Raw genomic sequence first — 24,366 nt, 5'->3', positions numbered from 1 at the left:
ACCCACGACACATTTACAAATCACTCACCTACGACATATTTACAGATCACTGATTTAAGTGACGCGCGGCACAGTTAAAGAGCACTTTATCCACCTGCGGTGCAGTTTCACATACCGTGGCACAGCTCTAGACCACTCAAGTCGCCCAAGGCAGATTTCCTGACTACTCAAGTGACCCGCGGCACAGTTCCGCAACAGTTAAGTGGCATGAAAACACTTTTTTCAAATCAATGAAGTGGCCCGCCCCCTCTCCTAAAGGTTGAGCACCCCTTGGTTAAAGTTTTTCGGAGCATATTAAACACGTCATTTATTATTGCGCATATCATCGGAATCGATAGATATATATTTTTTAAAACTTCGAAAGAGAAATAAATTCCGGAAAAATTTGGGAGGGAAAAAAATCTATTTTTAGCTTTTATTGGGAGAAACCGGAAAAGAAAAATGTAATAATGATAATATTTCATAAGTTATGAAAGAATTTTCTTCGAACACGAACTTCCATTAAGTAAGAGAAATATCGTATATTAAAAATTGCGGGAAAAACAGGATAAATAAAGAAACTGGAGAAGCCTTCGTTTTTTACTTTTCCAGGAATCTAACAGTGATAAAAACTTAATCAGTTAGCCTGTTTTCCAGAAATATATATTTCTGGATTTATATACTGTATATATGTTACTGCCAAAGCCTGAAATTGGCCAATTCCCGACAGGGCCCGGCCGTTTCACGAATAGGCCAATTTTGTTAAATATTGACCCGAAAATCGTGGTTTTTTTTTTATTCGTTACCGGTTTTTTTCTGTAAATACTGACCCCGGACAATGTCCGAAATTCGGATATTGCTTGGCTAGTTCGCGAAGTGGTCGGTGATCACTGGCCATAGACCGATAACAAAGTCGATAACCGTCAAGTTGGCGTATTTTTTCGTGATAATTATTCCTACGTCAGTTATGGTAACCCATCAAGCCACGATGCGGTAATCATTTTTCTTTTCAAAATTTGGCAGGAAAAAAACTATATGTTTATATAATTATTTTTACAGTTTTTCTTTCAAATTTAAACTTTTTTTCTGTTGTCACATGGAGCTAATCTGATACAGCTGCTACATATAGACATGCATCACACTTTGGCGATTAGAAAGAAAAATGTTTTTGTCTTACCGGGCCATCTTCTGGCCACTTCGCGAAATGACCGGTCAAAGTTCGAATCATTTCTGGAATTCTGACTTTAGTCAAAACTCTTGGCCAATTCGCGAAGTTACTGATCCCGTCGGAAGAAGCCTAGACTGGGAACCCCCCCCCCCGACTAGAACAAGCCTAGAATGGGAGACGTGGTCCAGGACCTGGCTTAGCCACAGAAGGCTCACTAGGTCTACAAAGACACAATAAGAGCTCCTAGACATAAATTTATTATAATAAGAATTTTTTTAAATCCTAACATGTATTATATATGCATAATATAGCACCTGACACCACCCAGTACTCTTATCCGGAACAATTGCTAAAACTGACAATGCTCGATAGAGCCTGGGCGGTGCACGGTATGAAATGTGGGCCCCATCGCAAATTGCGCGCACTACGGGCTTTGGCATAGTGACATACATTTTATATACACATATATATTTTTTGCCCTGGGAGCTTTTGTATCCGGAAATCTCTCTCTCTCTCTTTTAAATATCCGAATACAGTCGAATCCCGTTATAACGAACTCAAGAGACCAAAGAAATCATCACTTCGTTGCAACGAAATTTTCTTATGAAGGAAGTACAGATTTTTACATTGTTCCGATGTAAACTTATCTGAAAGATTAGTTTTTCGTGAAAACGAGATTTTCGCTATAACGACATTCGTTTAAACGGGAATCGACTGCATAATTACGTTCCAAAACATCGGGAAAAATATTCAAACATTATCAAGCCTAAAATTTAAATATTGTTTATAACTTGCGGAATGAAGCTAAATATTTTCCATTCAAATTTTGGTTAAGGCATTCAAATACAGTATCTTAAAATTTGGTGATTGACCAAACTCAATTTCTTAAATTCGAAATTAAATTAAATTAAGTACAACTATGAACATTATTTAAGGCCACTAAACTAATCAGACCAGACCCGAATTGAACGTTTCCGTCGCCGCCCAGCATTGGCAGGCTGTTTAGCGACTTACAGATCACCAGGGATGGCATGTGAAGAAAAAAGACAAGTTTGTGCACGTGTGTAAGGTCTATGTATGTGTAGAGAATGAAAGAGAATTGCTTACAAATCTTTGCGAAATAATCGAGATAAAACACAACACAGTTGATCAACCACAGAACATTCATCATAAATGCCATCGTTACTAAATTGATACATGTTCCAATCCAAGGCAGAAATCAATCTCAAGATTATGACTTTCCTCAAAAACGAAACTCTCTGCCATCCGGCGAAAAGCCAAAATTTCAGCTATTGCCGCCAATAATCATTTTGCCCTATAATTATTTATTGTAATCGTCATGGGGGCAACGAAGTGGCATTTTAAGTGAGCACTCAAAAAAGCAAAGACTTCTTGCAAATCCGTCTGCTTTTGCTTGGTCTTCTTCATATAAATAGTTCGTGCTGACTGTTAAAAATTGGTGGCCAAAAATTTGCGGGTTAGCTGTTACTCTTTTATACACGTCTAAAACGGACCCATTCTCCGCTTTGGATTCTTGAAGCCAATCTCTTCATCTGTCATTGAGATATTTGCTTTCCGAGACCGTCCATCCCTTTGGGAAAGAGCGCAAACCATCCCAAGATGGTCTCTCTGGGCGGTCAGCGGTCATGTCTGTCTGTTATTGAGATATTTTCTAATAGTCTGTCTGACTTCAATCGTTCTTCTGTTATAAATTGCTTTGAAAGGCGGGAATCTCATTTGCTAAAATTTTTTCCGCCATTTGTTTTTTTCCATTATTTTTTTAAGCTCTTTTATTTTCTCTGGTAGTTTTAAAGGTTGCATATTCTTTTCACTTTCCGGTGTTGCCTCGTCTATGGCTCTTTGTATTTGCTTCGTTAATTCTTTTGTGCCATCGTCTGCTTGCTGAATATCGTTGAAATTATACTGGAAACTGGAGAAACCGCGAGACACCCAGGCTCTGTCGCAAGAAGCAACGTAAGCACTTCGCCCCCCCCCCCAGGGGAATCATACTGAAGAATTTCAAGCTCTTGAAGATTACGTTGGTATTTCTGACAGTTGATATTTTTGATTTTCATTCTAGATGAGTTGATTCTGAGATCAACATTCAATTTCACTGGGAGGTGTGATCAGAATTTAGTTTGTAAAGCACTTCTGATGTAATCTGATGATAAAATTTTCTGGTGATTGCAAAGTCCAGAACATCTGGTCTGTGATTTATTACCTTTGGATAATGCGTGGGTATGTCTGAACCAATAACGCTGATTGCATTTTTATACATCACAGTAATCTTTGAAGACTAAACCTTGTCTAGTGTTTATTCTGGAACCCCAGAGTTTAATTTTTTGGTTAAAGTCTCCCATTACAATACACGGGTTTTTTGTTTGAAAGACTTTTTTGATCAAATCATAGCCAAGCATCAAATCATGGTCAAGCATTTTGTGTGAATTGAAAGGCCCTCATATATCGTCATGGTCCGGCTTCACCAAGAATAACAAAAAAAATTCTCGGTACAAACAGTTAAGCAAAACTTCAACAACAATCCGGAATCAAGAGTAAATGCAGCGGGTCCCAGTGATTTCAACTTCAGAAGGAGGCAAAAGGGATTTCAAGAGTACAGTTGGCCGAGGGGTTTTGCAAGAAAGAGAAAAGAAAACGTAACTTGATAGATTTCGACAGTGAAACCCTTCAGGCTCAAACTCAAAAAACACAAGTGGCAAATGGTCACACCGAGGGTGGAAGGAAGGATGTCGATGCGAGAGACGTTAGATCTAATCAAAAATGCATCCCTGTGGAGGAAATAATGAAGATTGTAAGGAACTGTTTAATTGAATCGAACTGCTCCAATGACCGACAATCGAAAGTGAATATTTTGAAATCAGCTTTTGACCAAGTGAAAAAAATTTTAACATAAAAAAAAGGACTAGGTAACCTGCAATAACCACAAGCAAACAAATGGACAATAGGCCATTAAATCATCTGCATTGGAATACAGATGGACTTGTTAAAGATTTTGCAGAAATGAAATAGCTGCCAATAGACGAAGACATAGATATAGCTGGTATATCTGGAACACTTCTCAAGCCATATAAAAGATTAACGGTGGCAAACTACACGTGCCTTAGAGAAGACAGACTTATCTGGCAGAGAAGGTGGAATTGCCAATCTTTATAAAAAATTAGTTGAATTTTCAAATAATCAACTTGGTTTCATTGACTTTTATTCAAGGAACAAGATCATGCGATTAGCAACAATCTACTAACCGCCGGCTGAGAAAGATGGAACATAACGTAGATATCTAAAAAATTATTTTTATAAAATTATATCAAATATTTTAACCATAACGTACATTAACTTACAAAGTGTGTCCCATAAATTAATGAATAATTTAAAAATTTATAACGATTGAAGGAATGTATTGTATGCATTGTATTGAATGCAGTTCGCAGAAAAGATATTTTCACAAAGAGGGATTTCTCTTTTGTTACAGAAAAAATAGTTTATCTTTTTGTAAATAGAGGGCGCTATACGAAAGAAAATCACAGTTTTAGATCCGAATTTTTTTTTCAATATCTTCTGCGTCTGAAACGTTCGTAAAGCTTCACCCGGTGATTCGTGGCTGAGATAAAAAAATTTTTTATCAACTGTGTTTTTGTCCACCAATGTCAACATCAGTATGAAAACCTTACGTAAGTGACAGTAACAGGAAAATTGGGAAATGTGAGTAATAATTTATAACTTAATAATTATTACAATTTTTTAATTATAATTAATATTAACTTTATTTGCATTATTAATTATATAAATAATATTAATAATGCATAATTGATAATTATAAATGTTTAATAAAAATAAATTAATCGTATACCCTGTATGTTAAGGTCACTCACTTAGGATCATTCAAATGTTACGTCAGCATCGGAGGGGTCCGATTCGCTGACTTTTGATGTCGGGGTGGGGGGGGGACTTTGGATGATACTTACGTCATCAACCACCCTTTATAAAAATATGAAATACAATGGAATCCCGTTTTAACGAATGCCATTATAGTGAAAATCTCGTTTTAACGAACGCTTTTCTAATCCTCCAGATACGTTTCCACAGGAGAAATGCAAAAAACCTAGAATTCCTTTATAACGAAATTTCGTTACAGCGAAGTGATTTCTCCGGTCTTTTGGAGTTCGTTATAACGAGATTTGACTGTATTGTTAATTGCTTATTCAGTTCGCCAAAAACGAGAAAAACCTTTCGCTAGCTTGTGGGTACCTGAACCAACATTCTCCTTATTGATTAATCCCCTACAGATCCACTTTAGTGATCTCGAAATATTTCGTGGATCCAAGTGATCTGGGAATGTGTACACTTAAGTGCTCAGGAACTATGCTACGAATCATTCAAGTGATCCTTAATTAAACCGCGGATCACTTAAGTAATCTGGGGATGTGCCGCGGGTAACTTCAGTGTTGCAGAGCTGCAGTGGGGGCCGCTTAAGTGCGCTAAAACTGTTTCACATGTCACTCAAGGGATATCTAAATGTGCCACGGATTACTTATGTGTTCTGGAATTGTGCCATGGGTCACCTAAGCGATCTGTAAATGTGCCACTTGGTTCATTTTTGCAAAATTGGGTTTGAGGGGACTGGCCATATTTGGTCTACTGGTTAACAAGGATTTACCATATATGGCTTAGAGGGTGGGTGGCAATAAATTTCTTACAGAAAAATTTTGAAAATTTTGAAATTTATTATCCCACCAATGCGTGTTAGGAGGAGGAGGAGGAGGGGTGGGCAGAGATGACTAAATTTTGCTGACGGGGGGAGGGAGTCAGAGTTTTGGTAACATGGGGAGGGGTTAAAAAAATGGCAAAAAGTTTGCTGACATAATACTTGAACGGCCCCTTACTCACTAGGTCGATCACTCTGTCACTCATCTATCACTCGCTCACTCACTTGGCCGCTCATTCTATCATCAACTTACTAGGTTGCTCCCTCTGTTACACACTCAATCACCTGGTCACTCACTTGCTCACTCACTAACTAGGTTGCTCGATCTGTTGCTCCCTGACTAGGTCTGTCGCTTTATCACTAACACACCAGGTCTGTCACTAACTAGGTAGTTCGCTCTATTACTTCCTAACTAGGTCGCTCATTTTATCACCAACTCATTAGATCGCTCACTCTGTCACACACAATCGATCATAAGGTCATGACCGTAGATAGCGATTCTTGTGCAATGTGCAAGAATTTGAATTTAGGTCCCTGTGCTGGCTAATTTTTGGGCCCATTTAGGCATATTCTGGGCCCTCCTTCCAAGTGGGCCCTGTGTGGGTACACCTGCCTAGTTATGGCCCTGCATCAGGATTATATTATTTAATTGAATAATAATTTCAATATAATAATATAATTTCTGTTTTATTACATGGTTCATTATAATTTGTATGAAATTTTGTTGTTCATTTATAACAGATTGGTTTAAATAATTGTGTAATGAGGGATATTTTTAAAATAAAATTTTTTAGAAAATAAAAATTTTATAAATTTCTTAAACATTAACTAGTTTTTTGAAGTGAAATTATTTTATTTAATTTGTTTCCATTTATTTTTCATCATTTGGAAATTTTCTTTAATTTAGAAAATGCTTCGTCAGTAGCTATGTTTTGTCATTTTGTCTTGAAATGAAATAACTATTCATTTCAAGATAAATTTAAAAATAAATGTAAATACACTGCTGGCCACCGTAAATGCAACACCCTGAAGGAAGCATGCAAATAATATGAAATTTACAACATGCATTAGCGGAGGTGAGATATGCAAATGATTAGAATTTCAGCGCAGACGCACATCACGCGCGCCTGTGGCGCCACTTCAAAGAGCTATTTAAGGCTTGGAGATTTCGACGATTTGAAGTACGGCAATTGTGTTTTTCTTGTCGTTTTTTCAAAAAAACGATCATCTTTTGATCAAGTATCCGAGTTCGACAGAGGAAGGATAGTGGCCTACCGAGATTGTGGATTATCTTTCAGGGAAATCGGTAGTCGTGTTGGACGAAACCAAACAACTGTAATGCGGATATGTGATCGTTGGATGCAGGAGGGTACGACGGACCGACGTGTTCGATCGCATCCACCTCAGTGCACCACTTCACGTGATGACAGGCGTATGGCAGTGACGGATCGCTCAGCCACATCACGAACCATAGCACAGCACATTCAGTTTGTACTGCATCATCCAGTGTCTGCGCGTACCATTCGACGCCGTTTACAGCAGAGTGGTCTGTCCGCAAGACGTCCATTGCTTCGTCTACCCTTGACGCAGAACCACAGACGTCTCCGCCGCCAATGATGCGATGAAAGAAGGATGTGGACGGCACAATGGAATGAAATTGTCTTTACTGACGAGTCACGCTTCTGTCTGCAACACCACGATGGTCGGATTCGAGTCTGGAGACACCGTGGAGAGAGGATTCTGAACATCCTCTGTTCATAAGTTAACTCTGTTCAGTGTTAATAACCTGCACCGGGTATTATGGTATGGGGCGGTATTGGATATCACTCTCGCACTCCTCTAGTATGCATTGCCGGTACTTTAAAAAGCCAGCGCTACATCTCCGAGGTTGTGGAGCCAGTTGTCCTTCTTAACTTCCGGGCTTGCCCACAGCCATATTTCAACAGGATAATGCGCGACCACATGTGGCACGCATTGTCCAAAGGTTCTTCGTCAATCGCCAGATTGAATTGCTTCCCTGGCCAGCTCGCTCTCCGGATCTTTCGCCGATAGAAAACATGTGGTCCATGGTTGCTCAACGATTGACCCAGATTACATCCCCAGCTGCCACACCAGATCAACTTTGGCAACGCGTGGAAGCTGCTTGGTCTGCTGTACCCCAAGAACACATCCAAAGTCTCTTTGAATCAATGCCGAGGCGTGTGGCAGCGGTGATCTCCAACAATGGCGGCTACTCTGGCTACTGATTTTGGCAGGAACCGCACTTCACAGAAGTCTATAAATTTAATCATTTGATGCTTGGTCAACATGTTATCTACAAAATAAATATTGTTGCGATATCTCTTGTCTTTCTTGGTGTTGCAATTTGGGTGGCCAGCAGTGTACATGTGTAAATTAGACATTTTTTAAATTAGTTTTTGAACATGGGAATTTTTTAAGAAAAATTTCTTACAGATCTGTGAAAACTTTTTTTTTCCATGGAATACTGTATCATGAAAGAAAATTAAATTTTATGATATAATGTATGTACAGTCGATCCCGCTTATAACGTTCCCACTTGGAACGTTTTCCCGCTTAGTGCGACTTATTTTCGCGGTTCAACCTCTTAACTAATTCGCATTGAAATTTCCCGTTTAAAATGTTTTTTCTCGCTTACAACATTTTTCCGTGAGGGTATTTTGAAGAACGTTATAAGCGGGATCCACTGTATATGGTTCGGTGAAAGCTTAAAGGCTGATAAATAAGATAAGACAGATAAAATTATTTTTATTTATTGTCAAAACACACAAACATTTTGGGGATGAGCTTTGTGAGCCTCGTAAAAATAATAATTTTTGCATTGTCGGTACAAGCTTTAACGAGAGAAACAAAACAAAAAAATCTTCACATATATATGTTACGGTATATGTAATAAATCCGGTTATTATGCATAATCACCGAGCATTTTGGCAAGTTTGATATATTTTCCTAAATTAATCCCTTTTTACCGGCCATTATGCATAGTAAATTTTTGGGAACGATTTTATTATTTATTTGGCTTTGGTACCTATAACAGGAGGAAATAGACTTGAAAGTCTGGGAAAGCACGATGATAATTGTTCGAGAGGGCACGAAGGTTGGTGCCAGTGATGGCCACCCCTGCTCTAGGTCATTCTTTTGGCCATTCACAAGCTTGCATACGCTCTAGATCACTCTTTCGATAATTATTGCACACTCTCCCGGTCACTTACTTACCAGGTCCATCGCTGTGTAGGCATTCATTTGGTCATCACATACTTGCTCACAATCTAAGTCCCTCTATTGCTCACTCATGTGCGTGCAAACTAACTAGGTCACTCACTGACCTAGTTCCTTGCTGTCTGGGCAGAGGCAGACATTGAAGTTTTATACAAATTTTTCTGTCCTTCTTCCACTCTACTAACTTTCTCGGCCACTCATTCCTCAAATTTGACTTGAGACAAACGTGACAAATTTGACCCTCTGAACTTGCCCCGCTTTGGGCTACATCTCTTCAAGCCCACCCCCCCCCCCCCCCGTAAATACGACACTGCCCGTGTTATGCTATCGATCCGTTCCGTTCTGTGCAGGAGTGACAGCAATACCCGAATGATAACATTACCCGTGATTATAATAAGCGGCGTCGACGGTAATTAGCAAATCGATGAGAGCAGACTCTCTTACTGTTAAAAGCCCGAAACGGAAAACGCTTTTCAAACTTTTACCTCCTCGCTGTGGTAAAATCTCGGATTTGCCAATATTTGGGCTTTCACCAAACTTATTCATAGAAACTTCAAAAAAATAAGAGAAACTGCATTTACTTGTAAGACGAGACTTTCCCCCGAAAATGACAGCTGAATCAACCTAACACTATATGCAAACACACACATACATATACGTTTAACAAAAGAACACTTAAGATAACTCTCGGAGAAAAGATAGAAATCTTAAAAGAATATTTCTTTGACACTTTCTTGCGGGAAAAGGACACCACAGAACAAACATTGGTAAGAACTTCTTTCTTCTCATTTTCCTTTTTTTTTTCAAAATCTATTTCCTTGTAAGATAAACGCTCAAGACTAGTCTATTTGTCCAAGAAGAATCTTTCTTTTCATCCAATCATCTCAAGACTCCATTTTGTATACCATTCAATACACGTAGGTCTTACTTTTGATTGACAGGGTCAGGGCTTTGCATTTTCTTTTCTTGCTCAAGATGATGACAAAGATCTCGTTCTTTCTTATAAGAATGTTGTATAGGTGAAAACTAACATGGAAGTTGAATCATGATCTAGTAAAATGGTGTCTTGATAAGAGGGAATCTGGTAAAAAGTTAGTGAGAAATAATATTACTCTTATATTAAGACACTAAGATTTCAATTTTCGGACGTTTTTGATCGGAAGAAAGACAACACATTCTTCTGATATTATTAGAAGAATGTTGTCTTTTTTTTCCGGCAAAAACATCAGAAAATTGGAATTTATAGAAAATGTTTGAAAGTAGGGAAAATACAAAAAATTATAATATTTTTAGCATAAAAAATTTGATATTGTTTCTGAAGTCTTGAATAGTATTTTACTTATCGATTTGAATTCTGTGTATATTGAATTATTATGTAATTAGAGTTGGTTATTCGAATAAAATAGGTTATAATTTTGGTAAGAATACAGTTGTTTTGATAAATAGAGTTGCCTAGATTTTAATTTTGATTATTTATAGTTTAACTCAAATTGAATTTCGCTTTTCGCTTTATTTTATTGTAATAATTGATTAAAATTTAAGTTTATAGTAATTTGGAATATATTTTTTATAATGAGATTACCAATTATTATATGAAATATATGACATCCATATTTTTATGGGCATCTTTTTCTCAGTCACCTCGTTGGGCATTTTGCCTGTTGCGGCGTTGTATTTGTATTTGTATTATCATTTTGATTGAATATAAATTTGAAGTACTATTTTGTTATTATCTCAACTTATTTTTAATTTTAGTTTTATAACGTAAATTGTTTATTTTCTTTAATTTTTTTTTTAGTTTTAATTTTGTTAGTTTAATCACAAGTTTTTTAATTCCCATCACAGTTTAGGTTTGTCGTTTTTTAGTCCTATGTAATTTCATTACTTTAATTTTTGAATTTTAGTTTGATTATTTTTATTTCTTTATTCTGTTTCTCATTATAATTTTAACTTGTTTTTAATTTTGATTCTATAATTATTTTCAATTGTCATTTTATGCGCTCACTTCCAATTTTATAAGTTTAATTTTGAATATTTATGTCTTTATTTAGATTATGTAGCACGAAAGGCAATTCAATAGGCTAAATTTTCATTTTTAAGTTATTCTCATTAATTCTCATTCAGTTTTTAATCACAATTTCATAGCAAATTTTAGTTTGTTTAATTCTTTTTTTTTTGCCTCGTTTATTCATCTAATCTACCATGTTATGGAAAGTAGAATAAAAGGAAAATCATAATAAAAAGAAAATTATAATAAAATAAAAATATGGCTATAATGATAATAACAAATTATTATTATGTAAATTATTTGATAGGGCATTTTAGTATGGATTAAAAAAACAAAAAACCATTGTTTTCAAACAATTAGTTTGTGCGTAACAAATTATCCACCGAAGGTACTTCGAAGTTCTGCCGGTAGGTAAAGGTTTAAAATAGTTTTCTGTATGCATACATGTATTCAAAAAATCTTTCAATTTCTTGTAAAAAATATATTTTTTGCAAATGAATTTTCTTAACATCTCCATGATCTAAAATTGATAAATTTGAATCTCATTCATAAAATTAATTTTTCATTAACATCTAAACAGCATAAAAAGAATGGTTTTAACCCTCTATGGTTCACCCCCACGAAAAAGTTTTAAAATTTTGTTTTTACAAAAACCGATGTAAATTGTTGATGTTAGCGTATTTTTAATCCAAACAATGTATCAGCACTACTATTTAATTAAATAAAGTAGATTTTTTTAATTATTTAAAATGGTTAATTAAGTTTAAAATACATAATTTGCCTTGATTTTAATGCTATCCATAAACAGGCGAAATTCTGTTAAAATTAAACTTTGGTTTCATTTTCGATTCCCCCAATATATGATGCGATTTTATAAATTTCTGAAAACTTCAGCGGCTCTCAAAACATGACACAAATAAGGAATCAATTCTTTCTACATAAAAAAAGTACATTTATATATAATAAACCTGTATATACTGAAATGTTGTCACTAAAAGATGTACTTTCTAAAATAACCAAAAAATTGAGAAAAGAAATTGGTATGTTGGGTTTTTTTTTACTACACTATATTCAAATATACGCAGGACTATAGAGTGTTGAAAATGCAGCTCAAAAATTCAAATTGAAAGAAAATCCAATTTCACGAGCGGAATAAAAACAAACGGATAAACTTTTTGCAACATTTTGTTTTTGCTTTTCGTCGAAATATTTTTAACAGCCCCGCGTTGTATGAATGGATTCATTAGATTCTATTATTTAGCTCCCGCTCGAGACTAATGGCCACGGTCATTATAAATTATGTAACGCGGATCATTATCAAAGCTTCCGGCCCGACCGTCGGCTGCCATGACTCTTCATAATTCACGACCCTCTGCTTCATACAGACAGAAGGCCGAATTGCCGTCTCAAATCACGCTCTCGTTGATGTTTTCCAGAATCCCTACAACCGACATTTAAACGACTGATAGGAGACCCTGCATCCATATTTCTTATCCTAAACGACGAAACGCAGATCGTTTCCCATGATGGCAAAGAAAGAAATACGAGTAAAAACTAACCATATTTAAAGCAATCAGCTCTACAACATTCTAGACCAGACATCAAAGGCTTCTTCCCTTATAAAGGGGACAGACAGGCATCTTATATGAGTTCCATTCTGGGAGATAGAAATCATAATATCATCATAATTCTGGTACAAAAAAACTCTCTTCATGTAAATTAAAAGCACCCAATGACCACAGTAATTAATATTGCGTGAGGTGTCGCCCTCTCTTAATTATCTCTATTTCCACCCTCAAAATACCGAAGACGGACTGGAAAAGAACAAATCGCCGATTCAATTATGTAGATTGAAATGCAGAAAGAAAATCGTTGAAAATAACAGAAGGTTTTGTTTTGCCGAATTTGTGCAGGGTGTTCCAAAAATATCTGTTAAATCTTCCACCCATGCCCAAATATTAATAGGAATTATAACACAAGCATATATGAATATAGAAACGTCCTTTCCACTTGCCAATACAAGATTCATCGAAAGATTGGTTATTTGTGGAGATGAAGATTACAAGGAAGAAAATTCATCGCTGCCCCCCACGGGGACTCGAACCCCGGTCTCTCGCTTGCCGGACGAGTGCTCTACCATCTAAGCTATGGAAGCAGATAGAATATTTCAACCTTGGAGCGTATATACATGTTGAAAGGCACCGTACATGGACGGCGTGAACAATCAACTAATAGCTCGTGAATGACAAAGGCCAACCAGATGGCCATATGCATATAGAAACGTCCTCTCCACTTGTCAATACAAGATTCATCGAAAGACTGGTTATTTGTGGAGATGAAGATTACAAGGAAGAAAATTCATCACTGCCCCCACGGGAACTGAGACCCCCGTGGACCCCCTAAGACACGGGGGGGGGGGGGTAGAGCACTCGTCCTGCAAGCGAGAGACCGGGGTTCGAGTCCCCGTGGGGGCAGTGATGAATTTTCTTCCTTGTAATCTTCATCCCTACAAATAACCAGTCTTTCGATGAATCTTGTAGAAGCATATATATTTACAGGAACGGAGAGGGAGCAATTTTGAGCACGGGGTTATAACTAGAGCCCGGATTATATATATGCACTAAAAAGTAGCGAAATATGCTCTAAAAATATACAAATATGTACTAAAACGTCCTGAAATAAGTTGAGAATTTCAAAATCTGTACCTAAAATGAGAAAATCAGTGCCAAAAAAAAAATATGCAGATGTTTTTGAACTTCATATTTTTTATTTCTTATTGCATATTCATTCACAAAAAATATCCCCACATATGTATATACTGCATATGCAAATAACTTTATTAGGCTTTTTTAATTTCTAATTTGTTGTAGCTGCTCAGTAACGAAAAAAAAAAATACCAGTAACAAATGAATTTCGACAATATTCCTAAACAACATTGGACACTTTGACATAAATCTAGAAATAGTTACAGTAAAACGAGTGATATTTGGTAAATGCTGTGTATTTACCAAACATCTCTTAATTCACTATAAATTTCCTCGCGGAAAGAAAACCCCGATGATATAGAAATATTGAGAGCAATATTCATTTGAAAAATTGTGAAAAATTATTCAGCTTAAATAAATCTTCAAAAATATGCACTTATTCTGAAAATTCTTTGATTTTATGCATTTATATACATTATCGCTAAAAAGGGCCAAAATACGCAAATACATATGTGCATTTGCATATAATCCGGGCTCTAGTTTTAACAATGCCAGTTCGCAAACATATAAACGCATGAAGATTAGTACTTGACCTTTGAATGCACTTCGTAAATATTCTTCGATTTTGATTTTTACATTGTGCACTTTGGCCGTCCTGGTGTAGTTTGTACATACATTCCACTGTCATCGCTATTGTGCCAAATAGTGACGTAATGATCCATTTTGGCGAATTAGTGAAAGATTGAATTCAACAAGAATGCAGTGTCCATTTACTAAATGTTTACCATTTTGGCTAATTTTTTTTGCCCATTTGGGTCATTCTTCGACGTGAATACACCATTCAAATCATCGGACAACAATGGATGCATCCTCAAAAAGTTGCGTAACGAAATGCTTTTGTCGGGTTGGTGCACTCAAATTTTCCTAAAAACACATTTTCGAATGTTTCAATCTTCAAATACTATGAAATTTTCTGTGCCCAACTGTGCTCAAGTTTTTGTTTTACCTGTACTAGAAATATTTTTAAAACATTGTAATATAAACTGCTGGCGGACATTTCAGCCACCTCGTTGGGCGTTTTGCCTGTCGTGGCCTTGCATTTGTATATATATGCTAATGTTTTCCGCTATGAAATGCTCTTTTCCTCAAAACTTTTTTGTTGGATAAGAAACATTTTTTGGCGCACCTCTCATTCAAGTGTCTCGAAACTTTGTGTGTCTCTCAACACTATGGTGTTATATATTTTTGCCCGAGATTTTTATTAAAATTATTTTAAAAGAAATTTATGGCACAAAATGGGGTGAATTTTGGTGATTTTGGAAAGTTGCATGTTGTTGAATTTGAAATTCGAGAAAAATAACCAAGAATTAGAATCCTAAATGTTCGGGTTAAATTGTATGTAAATATCCATAGCGTTTGAGAAAAAAAACACCATTGAAGACCTAAAGTAAACAAAAGTTTTAAATGTTCTTTAAATGAAGGATATTTTTCCCATAGGAAAGCATGGGGAAGTCGAGATCGTACACCAACCCCCCTTAAACCAGTTCCCAATTTTTTTTGCCATGTCTCAGCTAAGCATGTCGTAAAATCCCGATTCCCCCTCCCATTTAAGGGACACACGTGAGAGGAAACATGGGGGGGGGGGGCCCTGTGCAGCCCCTACAACATGATCGAACATTTGGAAGAAAATTGTAAAAAAAAAAAAGTTAAAATATATTACAGAAGGAAAAAGTAATTTCAATCAATTTCAGCGAATCGGAAATGCTATTGGAAGGTAAAAAAACTCAAAATTTCTATGGAGAGAAGAGATTCTTTTTCTTCACCCCCCCCCCCACCAAACCTCAGATTACCCTGTGATTGAGCCTCCCTTTCCACAGTGGTGTGGTGGTCGGCTGAAGTTGGTTTCCTGTGGTTCCCAACTTCGAGGCGCGAATGCTAGCTATCTCCCAGTAAAAAAAATCTCGCCACTGAGAGCAACAGGTCTTTCATTACACTTCGCTAATTTCAATTTCTTCTGAAATATAGATGGTAGCACTGATAAAATCAGACAAAACACCATATACGAACCCAGACTACAGGCTTACAGTCTGTAAGGTAGCCGCTATGGTGGTCGGGTGGTCATAGTGACGGACTCGCATCGCGAGGACCCGGATTCGAACCCCACCGTCGCCATAGTAGTGGTCGGCTGAAGTTGTTTTTCTGTGGTTCCCAACTTTGAGGCGCGAATGCGAGCCGATCTTCCCGTTAAAAAGTCTCGCCACAGAGAGCAACAGACCTACAAACAGCACAAATTCAATCATAACACATCACTAACTTCACTTCTGAAACATAGATGGCAGCATTGAAAAATCAAACACGACACTAGATACGCACTCAGACTGTTAGGTACACGCACTTACACTTCCGGCACAACTCACTAGGTAGTAAATTGCCTATGGCAATAGACCTGAGTTGTGCTCGGTTTGAAAAAAAAAGAAAAAAGTCTGCAAGGTAACCGCTATGGTGGTCGAGTAGTCATAGTGACGGACTCGCATCACGAGGACCCGGATTCGAACCCCACCGTCGCCATAGTAGTGGTCGGCTGAAGTTGTTTTTCTGTGGTTCCCAACTTTGAGGCGCGAATGCGAGCCGATCTTCCCGTTAAAAAGTCTCGCCACAGAGAGCAACAGACCTACAAACAGCACAAATTCAATCATAACACATCACTAACTTCACTTCTGAAACATAGATGGCAGCATTGAAAAATCAAACACGACACTAGATACGCACTCAGACTGTTAGGTACACGCACTTACACTTCCGGCACAACTCACTAGGTAGTAAATTGCCTATGGCAATAGACCTGAGTTGTGCTCGGTTTGAAAAAAAAAGAAAAAAGTCTGCAAGGTAACCGCTATGGTGGTCGAGTAGTCATAGTGACGGACTCGCATCACGAGGACCCGGATTCGAACCCCACCGTCGCCATAGTAGTGGTCGGCTGAAGTTGTTTTTCTGTGGTTCCCAACTTTGAGGCGCGAATGCGAGCCGATCTTCCCGTTAAAAAGTCTCGCCACAGAGAGCAACAGACCTACAAACAGCACAAATTCAATCATAACACATCACTAACTTCACTTCTGAAACATAGATGGCAGCACTGAAAAATCAAACACGACACTACATATGTACTCAGACTGTTAGGTACACACACAGTTACACATCCGGCACAACTCACTAGGTAGTAAATCGCCCATAAATGGTGATAGACCTGAGTTGTGCTCGATTTGAAAGAAAAGAAAAAAGAAGATATGTAAGGTTAACACACACTCACACTTCCGCACAACTCACTCGGTAGTAAATTTCCCATGGCGATAGACCAGAGTTCTGCTCGGTTTGAAAGAAAGAAAGTCTCTGGCCGCGATTAAAGGCTTAAAAGACGTATTCACGTCAAAACCTGCACCCCAATTCCCCCCCCCCCACTATTAGCCAAATCGCTATGGATAATAAAAAACCAACGGGAGGGAAACCTGTAAATGTATTTATGAAACACCCTGTGTGTATATGCTACGAATTTTTAATCGTCGCGAAATCTAGACACCAAAGTATATTTCTACTAGCTTTTTCAGGGCAAAAAAACTCCCGACCGCACGTCTCAGAAGAGACGGGAAAAATAAGAAAAAATCCCGTATCGAAGGAAATTGCATCCACATCCGGGACTTTTTTCACACGTGAGATTTTTTCGAGATCCCATTCGCTCAGGGAATACGCTTAAGTGACGTCATCACTTCACTTCAATGGCAAATATTGGCTCCTGCTGGGAACTACTTATCGGAGGCGTATTCCTGGATCCAAACGGAAGTCGCAAAACCGGAACTAATATACAGGAAAAGAGTTTTTTCTCTTACCCGGATGTGAACGAAAAAAAAAAAAGGAAATATGTCTGGTTTCTTACCTCAGCATTCGTATGTATAGGAGAAACCCGTATCCTAACCGTTTTTTATGGGGATTATTCAGTTCTGAAGGTCATGGGTTCGAATCCCGGAGCCAAATTGAGCTTTTTTTTGGATTGAATACTTCTTTAAATCAGCTCACCTGACAGAATCGGTTGCATTTCCGAGAAGTTGGTGTGTCTTACTCACCTAACGAAAATGCTTTTCAAGAAATGCTGAGGAGATATAGAAGTTTTTGGTGTTTTCGTGTCAGGCGTGGATCCGAGGGAGGGGAGCGAGTGATTGTTTGGGCTCATTTAATTGTAGTATATTTTACAGGACAGACCTATTTTCCTTATATTATCCTGTTTTATGAAGTGTCGATCGCTCCCATCGTGTCCCCCCTCTGGATCCGTGTCCGCCTCAGGCATATCTCGTTTATATAAATCGAACGATACCCAGCTGGTGTAAACTGGTCTACAGCATAGGCGGAGATAGACTTGGAAGTCTGGGGGGGGGGCACGGTCATTACTGCTGGAGGGGAGCACGATGATGATGATGTCAATTCATATATACATTAGATCAGTCGACTCCACCTTTGACGCTGGGGGGCGAGAGGTAATGCTCCCCCCCACACCCCCTTTGTTTTTTAGATGAATAATCTTAAGGACATTACATTGGCATCGAGCCTTTTTTTTTTGACCCACAAAACTGATTTGTCGAAGAAGAAGAAAGATATGGCGGAAATTAGACTTGCTTATTAGTACCGATTAGCGGTAAGACAACGTGCTAGCACCCCCAGAGAATTTCATACTGCGCATCGGAGGCGTTCTGACGTCCAATGCAGTTGTTGGGGGGGACTATAAAAGGTTTTAGGCACCCAGTTTAGGGACCGATGCAGGGCACCGGTGTGTAGGCGCCTATCTGTAGGACCGGTTGTTGAGCTCCATTATTAAATATAATAACAATCAGAAGGTTTTATATAATACATGTTTAATTTGGTACGGACACATAAAAAAGAAAGACATCACATGGCAATGGTTGCTTGCCGACTGCGGAGAAAAACATTCGATTTTTTTATCGCAACTTGCGTTGCTAGGTAACAAAATATTCGCATCAGAAAAGGGGGGAGTGTGTAGCGACCTCTACTTGAACTTTCACCGATTGCGGAAAAATAATGACGTCGCACTTCGCAATTTTCTGATGCGAATATTTTGTTACCTAGCAACGCAAGTTGCGATAAAAAATCGAATGTTTTTCTTCGCAGTCGGCAAGCAACCATTGTCATGTGATGTCTTTCATTTTTATGTGTCCGTACCAAATTAAACATGTATTATATAAAACCTTCTGATTGTTATTATATTTAATAATGGAGCTCAACAACCGGTCCTACAGATAGGCGCCTACACACCGGTGCCCTGCATCGGTCCCTAAACTGGGTGCCTAAACAGCCATTGCGAGGCGTTAGAATGGAACTACAGTCGAATCCTTTTTTAACGAATACCGTTATAGCGAAAAATATCGTTTTAACGAACACTTTTCTAATCCCCAGATAAGTTTACATATGAACAACGCAAAAACCCGGAATTTCTTTGTATCGAAATTCGTTAAAACGAAGTTATTTCTCCATGCTTTTGGAGTGATGAAACGGGGTTCGACTGTATTATATAAGATGATAGTGCTAAACAGTAAAGCGAAAAAAATTTCGTTTTAACGAACACTTGATAACGAAATGATTTTTCCGGTCTCTTGGAGTTCGTTATGACGGGATTCCACTGTATTTAATGTATATCACGAATTACGATATTTTTTTTAATGTACAATACGTTTCATAGATCCCACGAGAAAGTCTGTCGGGAAAAGAAATGTGGATCTGGTCAACTGAAAGAAACTGATTAAGAACTAACGGAAGAGGATTTTGTTTTTCGTTATACATTTGTCATCAGTACAGGAAGGTACTGAATGCAAAGCCAGCAATACATGCATATGGGCTACGGACTGATTACGACATTAAGTACGAAAATGTTGTTTTTCAACAAGGAGGGGTAAGAGATGACATCTTGTATCCTCCTATATAGTCTTGCAGCCTGATAACGATAACTTAAAGGGGGAAAAATAAGTTTGTGAAAATGTGCAAAAAATAAAACTTTCGACGGGAAGAAATGATAACGTCCTCCGAAGTCCTGATAACTATAAAGAACTTTTTCCATGCTATGATATTGGTCCGTTGAGTTCTTCGAAAGAATTGATAATAATACCCAAATGATAACATTGGGTATAAGCGGCGTCGACTGTAATATACTTGAAGGACCATGTCATTGAACATGGCAGCAAGTAGGATAATACACCGTTCACATTAAGGGTGCTTAACTTTTTGAGGAGTGCGGGCCACTTCATGGTTTTGGAAACTTGTCGCGAGCCACTTAATTGATCTGTGGATGTGACGCGGGCTGAATAAGTGATCTGGAAATGTTCAGCGAGTCACTTAAGTGATCTGGAAATGTTCAGCGAGTCACTTAAGTGATCTGGAAATGTTCAGCGAGTCACTTAAGTGATCTGGAAATGTTCAGCGAGTCACTTAAGTGATCTGGAAATGTTCAGCGAGTCACTTAAGTGATCTGGAAATGTTCAGCGAGCCACTTAAGTGATCTGGAAATGTGTCTCGAACCGATTAGTTGAAATGAGAAAGTACCACGGACCACTTAATCCAATACCATGAGCCAATTATAAGCGATCTGTAAATGTGCAACGGGTCCGTCAAGTGATATTTAAATGTATCGCTTGTTCATCTTTACAAAATCAAGTTTAGGTCACTGGCCACGTCAGATGACCCCGATGGCAAAATTTGGCCCGCGGGCCATGGGTTGGATATGCATGGTTGTTATATGGCTGGTGACCAAACCCGAAGATGCATTCAAAAAGTGTGAATTTGTCTAAAAAAAGTGATTTTTCGGTGATGTGCTATTGACTTCTATCTGTATTATTTAATGTATTTCTTGAGATATAGTGTGAAATGACTTGATTACGCATAGTACAGCCTCTATGATATCTAAACTCTAAAATGTATTCACACCGGGAAGAGGGGGAGAGGTGTTATCAGGGCCGTCTTAAGAGCATCATGGGCCCCCCGGGCCAAGTGATATTTCTGAGGTCCTACCAGGCAAATTCTTGAAAATTTCAACCTAATCTCATTTTTTGTGAGGCCCTTTTCCTCTTGAGGCCCCCGGGCCGTGACAGGGTGGGCCCCATGCCTTAAGACGGCACTGAGTGTTATCTTTGTTTAAACGAAACTTATCTGTAAATACTGTTGGCTTCTAATCTGCGCCTTGTTTCAGGGCCGTTTCAAAAGCACCATGGACCCCCTCCGAGTAAGGTGATTTTCTGATGAACCTACCCAGTTGAAAGAGACTACCGACAAACTCACGCACTTTCTGCGAAAACTTTTGCACAGTAAAATCCTTCAACTTGGACACCTCTGTTTCTTGGACTCTATAGGCATTAGGTAGGTTTGAGTGGAACCTGTATAACAAACACACAATGTTCTGCATTTCTGTACCTCTATATCTTATATAGCTCTCTAACTTTGATGTTCATGGACTCCTGGGTATTCAACTTTGACAGGTTTTACTGTGCAAATACCAAAATCAAGAGGACACTTATGCGCTTGGAGTTCCTTGGACCGTACAGAGTGGGGTCCATGAGTAATGTCCGTCCTTTCACCTTGTAGCGACCTCTACTTGAACTTTCACCGATTGCGGAAAAATAATGACGTCGCACTTCGCAATTTTCTGATGCGAATATTTTGTTACCTAGCAACGCAAGTTGCGATAAAAAATCGAATGTTTTTCTTCGCAGTCGGCAAGCAACCATTGTCATGTGATGTCTTTCATTTTTATGTGTCCGTACCAAATTAAACATGTATTATATAAAACCTTCTGATTGTTATTATATTTAATAATGGAGCTCAACAACCGGTCCTACAGATAGGCGCCTACACACCGGTGCCCTGCATCGGTCCCTAAACTGGGTGCCTAAACTGGCGACGCCGGACGTGATTTCGAACAGCGCCGTGATTTCGAACAGCAAGCTTCTCAAGGTAAGCGAGTAATCGTTTCCTCCGTTCCAAATGGACAATCCGCCGAATGTCGATCGCGTCGCTATAAAGCCGCCTCCATTTTGGAGAAACAATCCAAACTTGTGGTTTATCCAACTAGAAGCACAATTCTCGATCGCAGCGATAACTGCCGATGCTACGAAGTTCAACCATACTATCGCTGGTATCGATGCCGATATTTTATCGACAGTCCAAGATTTAGTTCTAGAACCTCCCCAGCAGAATAAATACGACGCGCTGAAGACACGATTGATTCAGGTTTACGCGGAGAGCGAATCATCGAAAATCCGTACGCTACTGCAAGGTTTAGAACTGGGAGATCAAAAACAATCGCATCTGCTTGCCCGAATGCGTGAGCTTGCCGGACATAACTTCAGTGATGACTTGCTGAAATCGTTGTGGTTAGCGCGACTCCCCGCTAACGTCCAAGCTATACTAGCTGCTTCGAGCGAAGGGCTTCCACAACTCGCTTCGATGGCAGATAAAATCGCTGAGTTGGCCATTCCAAATATCTGTTCAGCATCCGGTCGACCTGAGAACGCAATCAGCCAATCACCGGAGCAACAAGTCGCAGCTCTGACCAAAGAGTTGAGTGAGCTGAAGGCCGCTATTCACACTTCACAGCGACAGCCTAGACCTCGATTCCGTCATCGAGAACGGTATTCGCGCTCGCGATCCCACAGCCGAGCCCAATACAAACAAGCTAAAAATGGCTTCTGCTTCTATCACACCAGTTTCGGAGCTCAGGCTAAGAAATGTCAACAGCCCTGCTCCTTCAAAACCTCACCGGGAAACTAATAAGGCAGTCGTCCACCGGCCAAGGCCACGGCTGCCAATTCGTCGACAGAGTCATACTGGCCGATCCTTCCACCAACTGGACTTTTTTGATCGACACGGGCGCTGATGTGTCAGTCGTCCCGCGAACTGTCGTCAATACCCACAAGAAACCCGAGAAGTTGATTCTTACAGCCGCCAATGGTTCCTCTATCTCAACTTACGGTACCAAACTTCTAACATTGAATTTGAACCTCCGAAGGACATTTGCTTGGCCATTCATCATAGCCGACGTAACCCGACCAATTATTGGTGTAGATTTTCTATCGCATTTCAACCTGTTAGTCGATAGCAAACATCATCGCCTCATCGATGGAACGACATTGCTATCTGCCACTTGTTCCATTGCAAGAAATATCGCAGCTCCATCTTTTTGCTTGAACGGTATCGATCTATTATCATCGCCATATCGGGATATAGTCAAAGAGTTTCCTGATATTCTCTGTCCACTTCCCCGACAGATACTCGACCACGACATTTCGTTGACACTAGGGGGGGAGTGTGTAGCGACCTCTACTTGAACTTTCACGGATTGCGGAAAAATTATGACGTCGCACTTCGCAATTTTCTGATGCGAATATTTTGTTACCTAGCAACGCAAGTTGCGATAAAAAAATCGAATGTTTTTCTCCGCAGTCGACAAGCAACCATTGCCATGTGATGTCTTTATTTTTCCGCAATCGGTGAAAGTTCAAGTAGAGGTCGCTACAGCTGAATGACAAAAATGCAGGATTTTATCTCAAATTTAAAAAATAATAATTTTAGAATAAAGAAAAAAAAAGCAACGAGAAATTTTACATTTTGCAACAATGACGTGAAAAAGAAAAATAGAGCTGTCCCGTTTCCCCAACACCGGCTTACTATACGTCCCGTTCGACCAACAGGATGTATGGTTACCATAAGTGCAAACGGGACTTTTTCGGATGTAGTTATTGCGTCGAAAGTGAAATGAAGCGATGTATAATAATCGGATCGGGTGAAAAGGCCATGGAGCCGGAGAGAGACAGGTTGTTGACTGTTGGACAAGAGAGCATGTCGTACCAGAACCTCCTAGAGATAGAAGGCCTCCGCACTCAGCTTGTGACGTCAGTAAGCAGTCTATTTTCCCTCAGAATATTCAGAAAGAAATGATCGGGTTCAGAATTGGCGGTTTCTATGCCCCACATCCAATCACTACGCGGCATTTGTGAGCCAATCTGGAAGATTCTACGACAAAATAAGAAGAAACGAAATAGGATGCTGTGTTTCCAAATGTGGCAAACTTGCTAGGTAGTCTGAATAACGTTTATGGCAAACAGTGCAGAGAGGCCTTCTATCTCTAGGAGGTGATGGTCGAACACTCTATTTTAGGCGTCTATGTAAATAAATATAAGTTATTCTCGTTGGCTCTAGTGTATACTTAAATCGTGATATGTCTAGAAGGCCAAGCGAAGCAGTTATCACTTGGTTATTGTTATCAGAACCCCCCCCCCCAAGTACCGATGTGATCATATTAAGTGAAGTGGAGTACTCCTAAATCACACCTACACCTCGTCCACATTCAGTGCGGAATTTCTAACGAATAGGTGTATGTTGGAATGTGCGTGTAAGGATTGGGTGGAGGAGGCATCCAGCCGTCGCGATGGTAGCGACATGGAATGCGAGGAAATAACGTGACTCGGTGTAACAAAGTTCGTGCCTGGCAATTTGCCCATTG

General features: G+C 38.9%; 1 protein-coding gene across 1 annotated transcript; it reads left to right on the top strand.

The window, feature by feature from the left end:
* Positions 1 to 21,848: 21,848 nt before the first annotated feature.
* LOC149075027 (uncharacterized) lies at positions 21,849 to 22,634 on the top strand. Its single transcript, XM_089245991.1, has one exon. The coding sequence runs from the start codon at positions 21,849 to 21,851 to the stop codon at positions 22,632 to 22,634; it is 786 nt and encodes a 261-aa protein (XP_089102117.1).
* Positions 22,635 to 24,366: the final 1,732 nt, after the last annotated feature.

Source organism: Pholcus phalangioides, unplaced genomic scaffold, assembly GCF_987345545.1.
Source record: "Pholcus phalangioides strain wild (caught in Gottingen) unplaced genomic scaffold, Ppha-v1.0 ptg000016l_1, whole genome shotgun sequence".
NCBI classification, from domain to species: Eukaryota; Metazoa; Arthropoda; class Arachnida; order Araneae; family Pholcidae; genus Pholcus; species Pholcus phalangioides.
Note: the sequence above shows the minus strand (reverse complement) of the source record. Positions and strands in the feature narration are given on the sequence as shown.

Excerpts from the sequence above, each read along its gene's own strand:
- LOC149075027 (XM_089245991.1), top strand. The coding sequence starts at position 21,849 with ATGGACAATCCGCCGAATGTCGATCGCGTCGCTATAAAGCCGCCTCCA.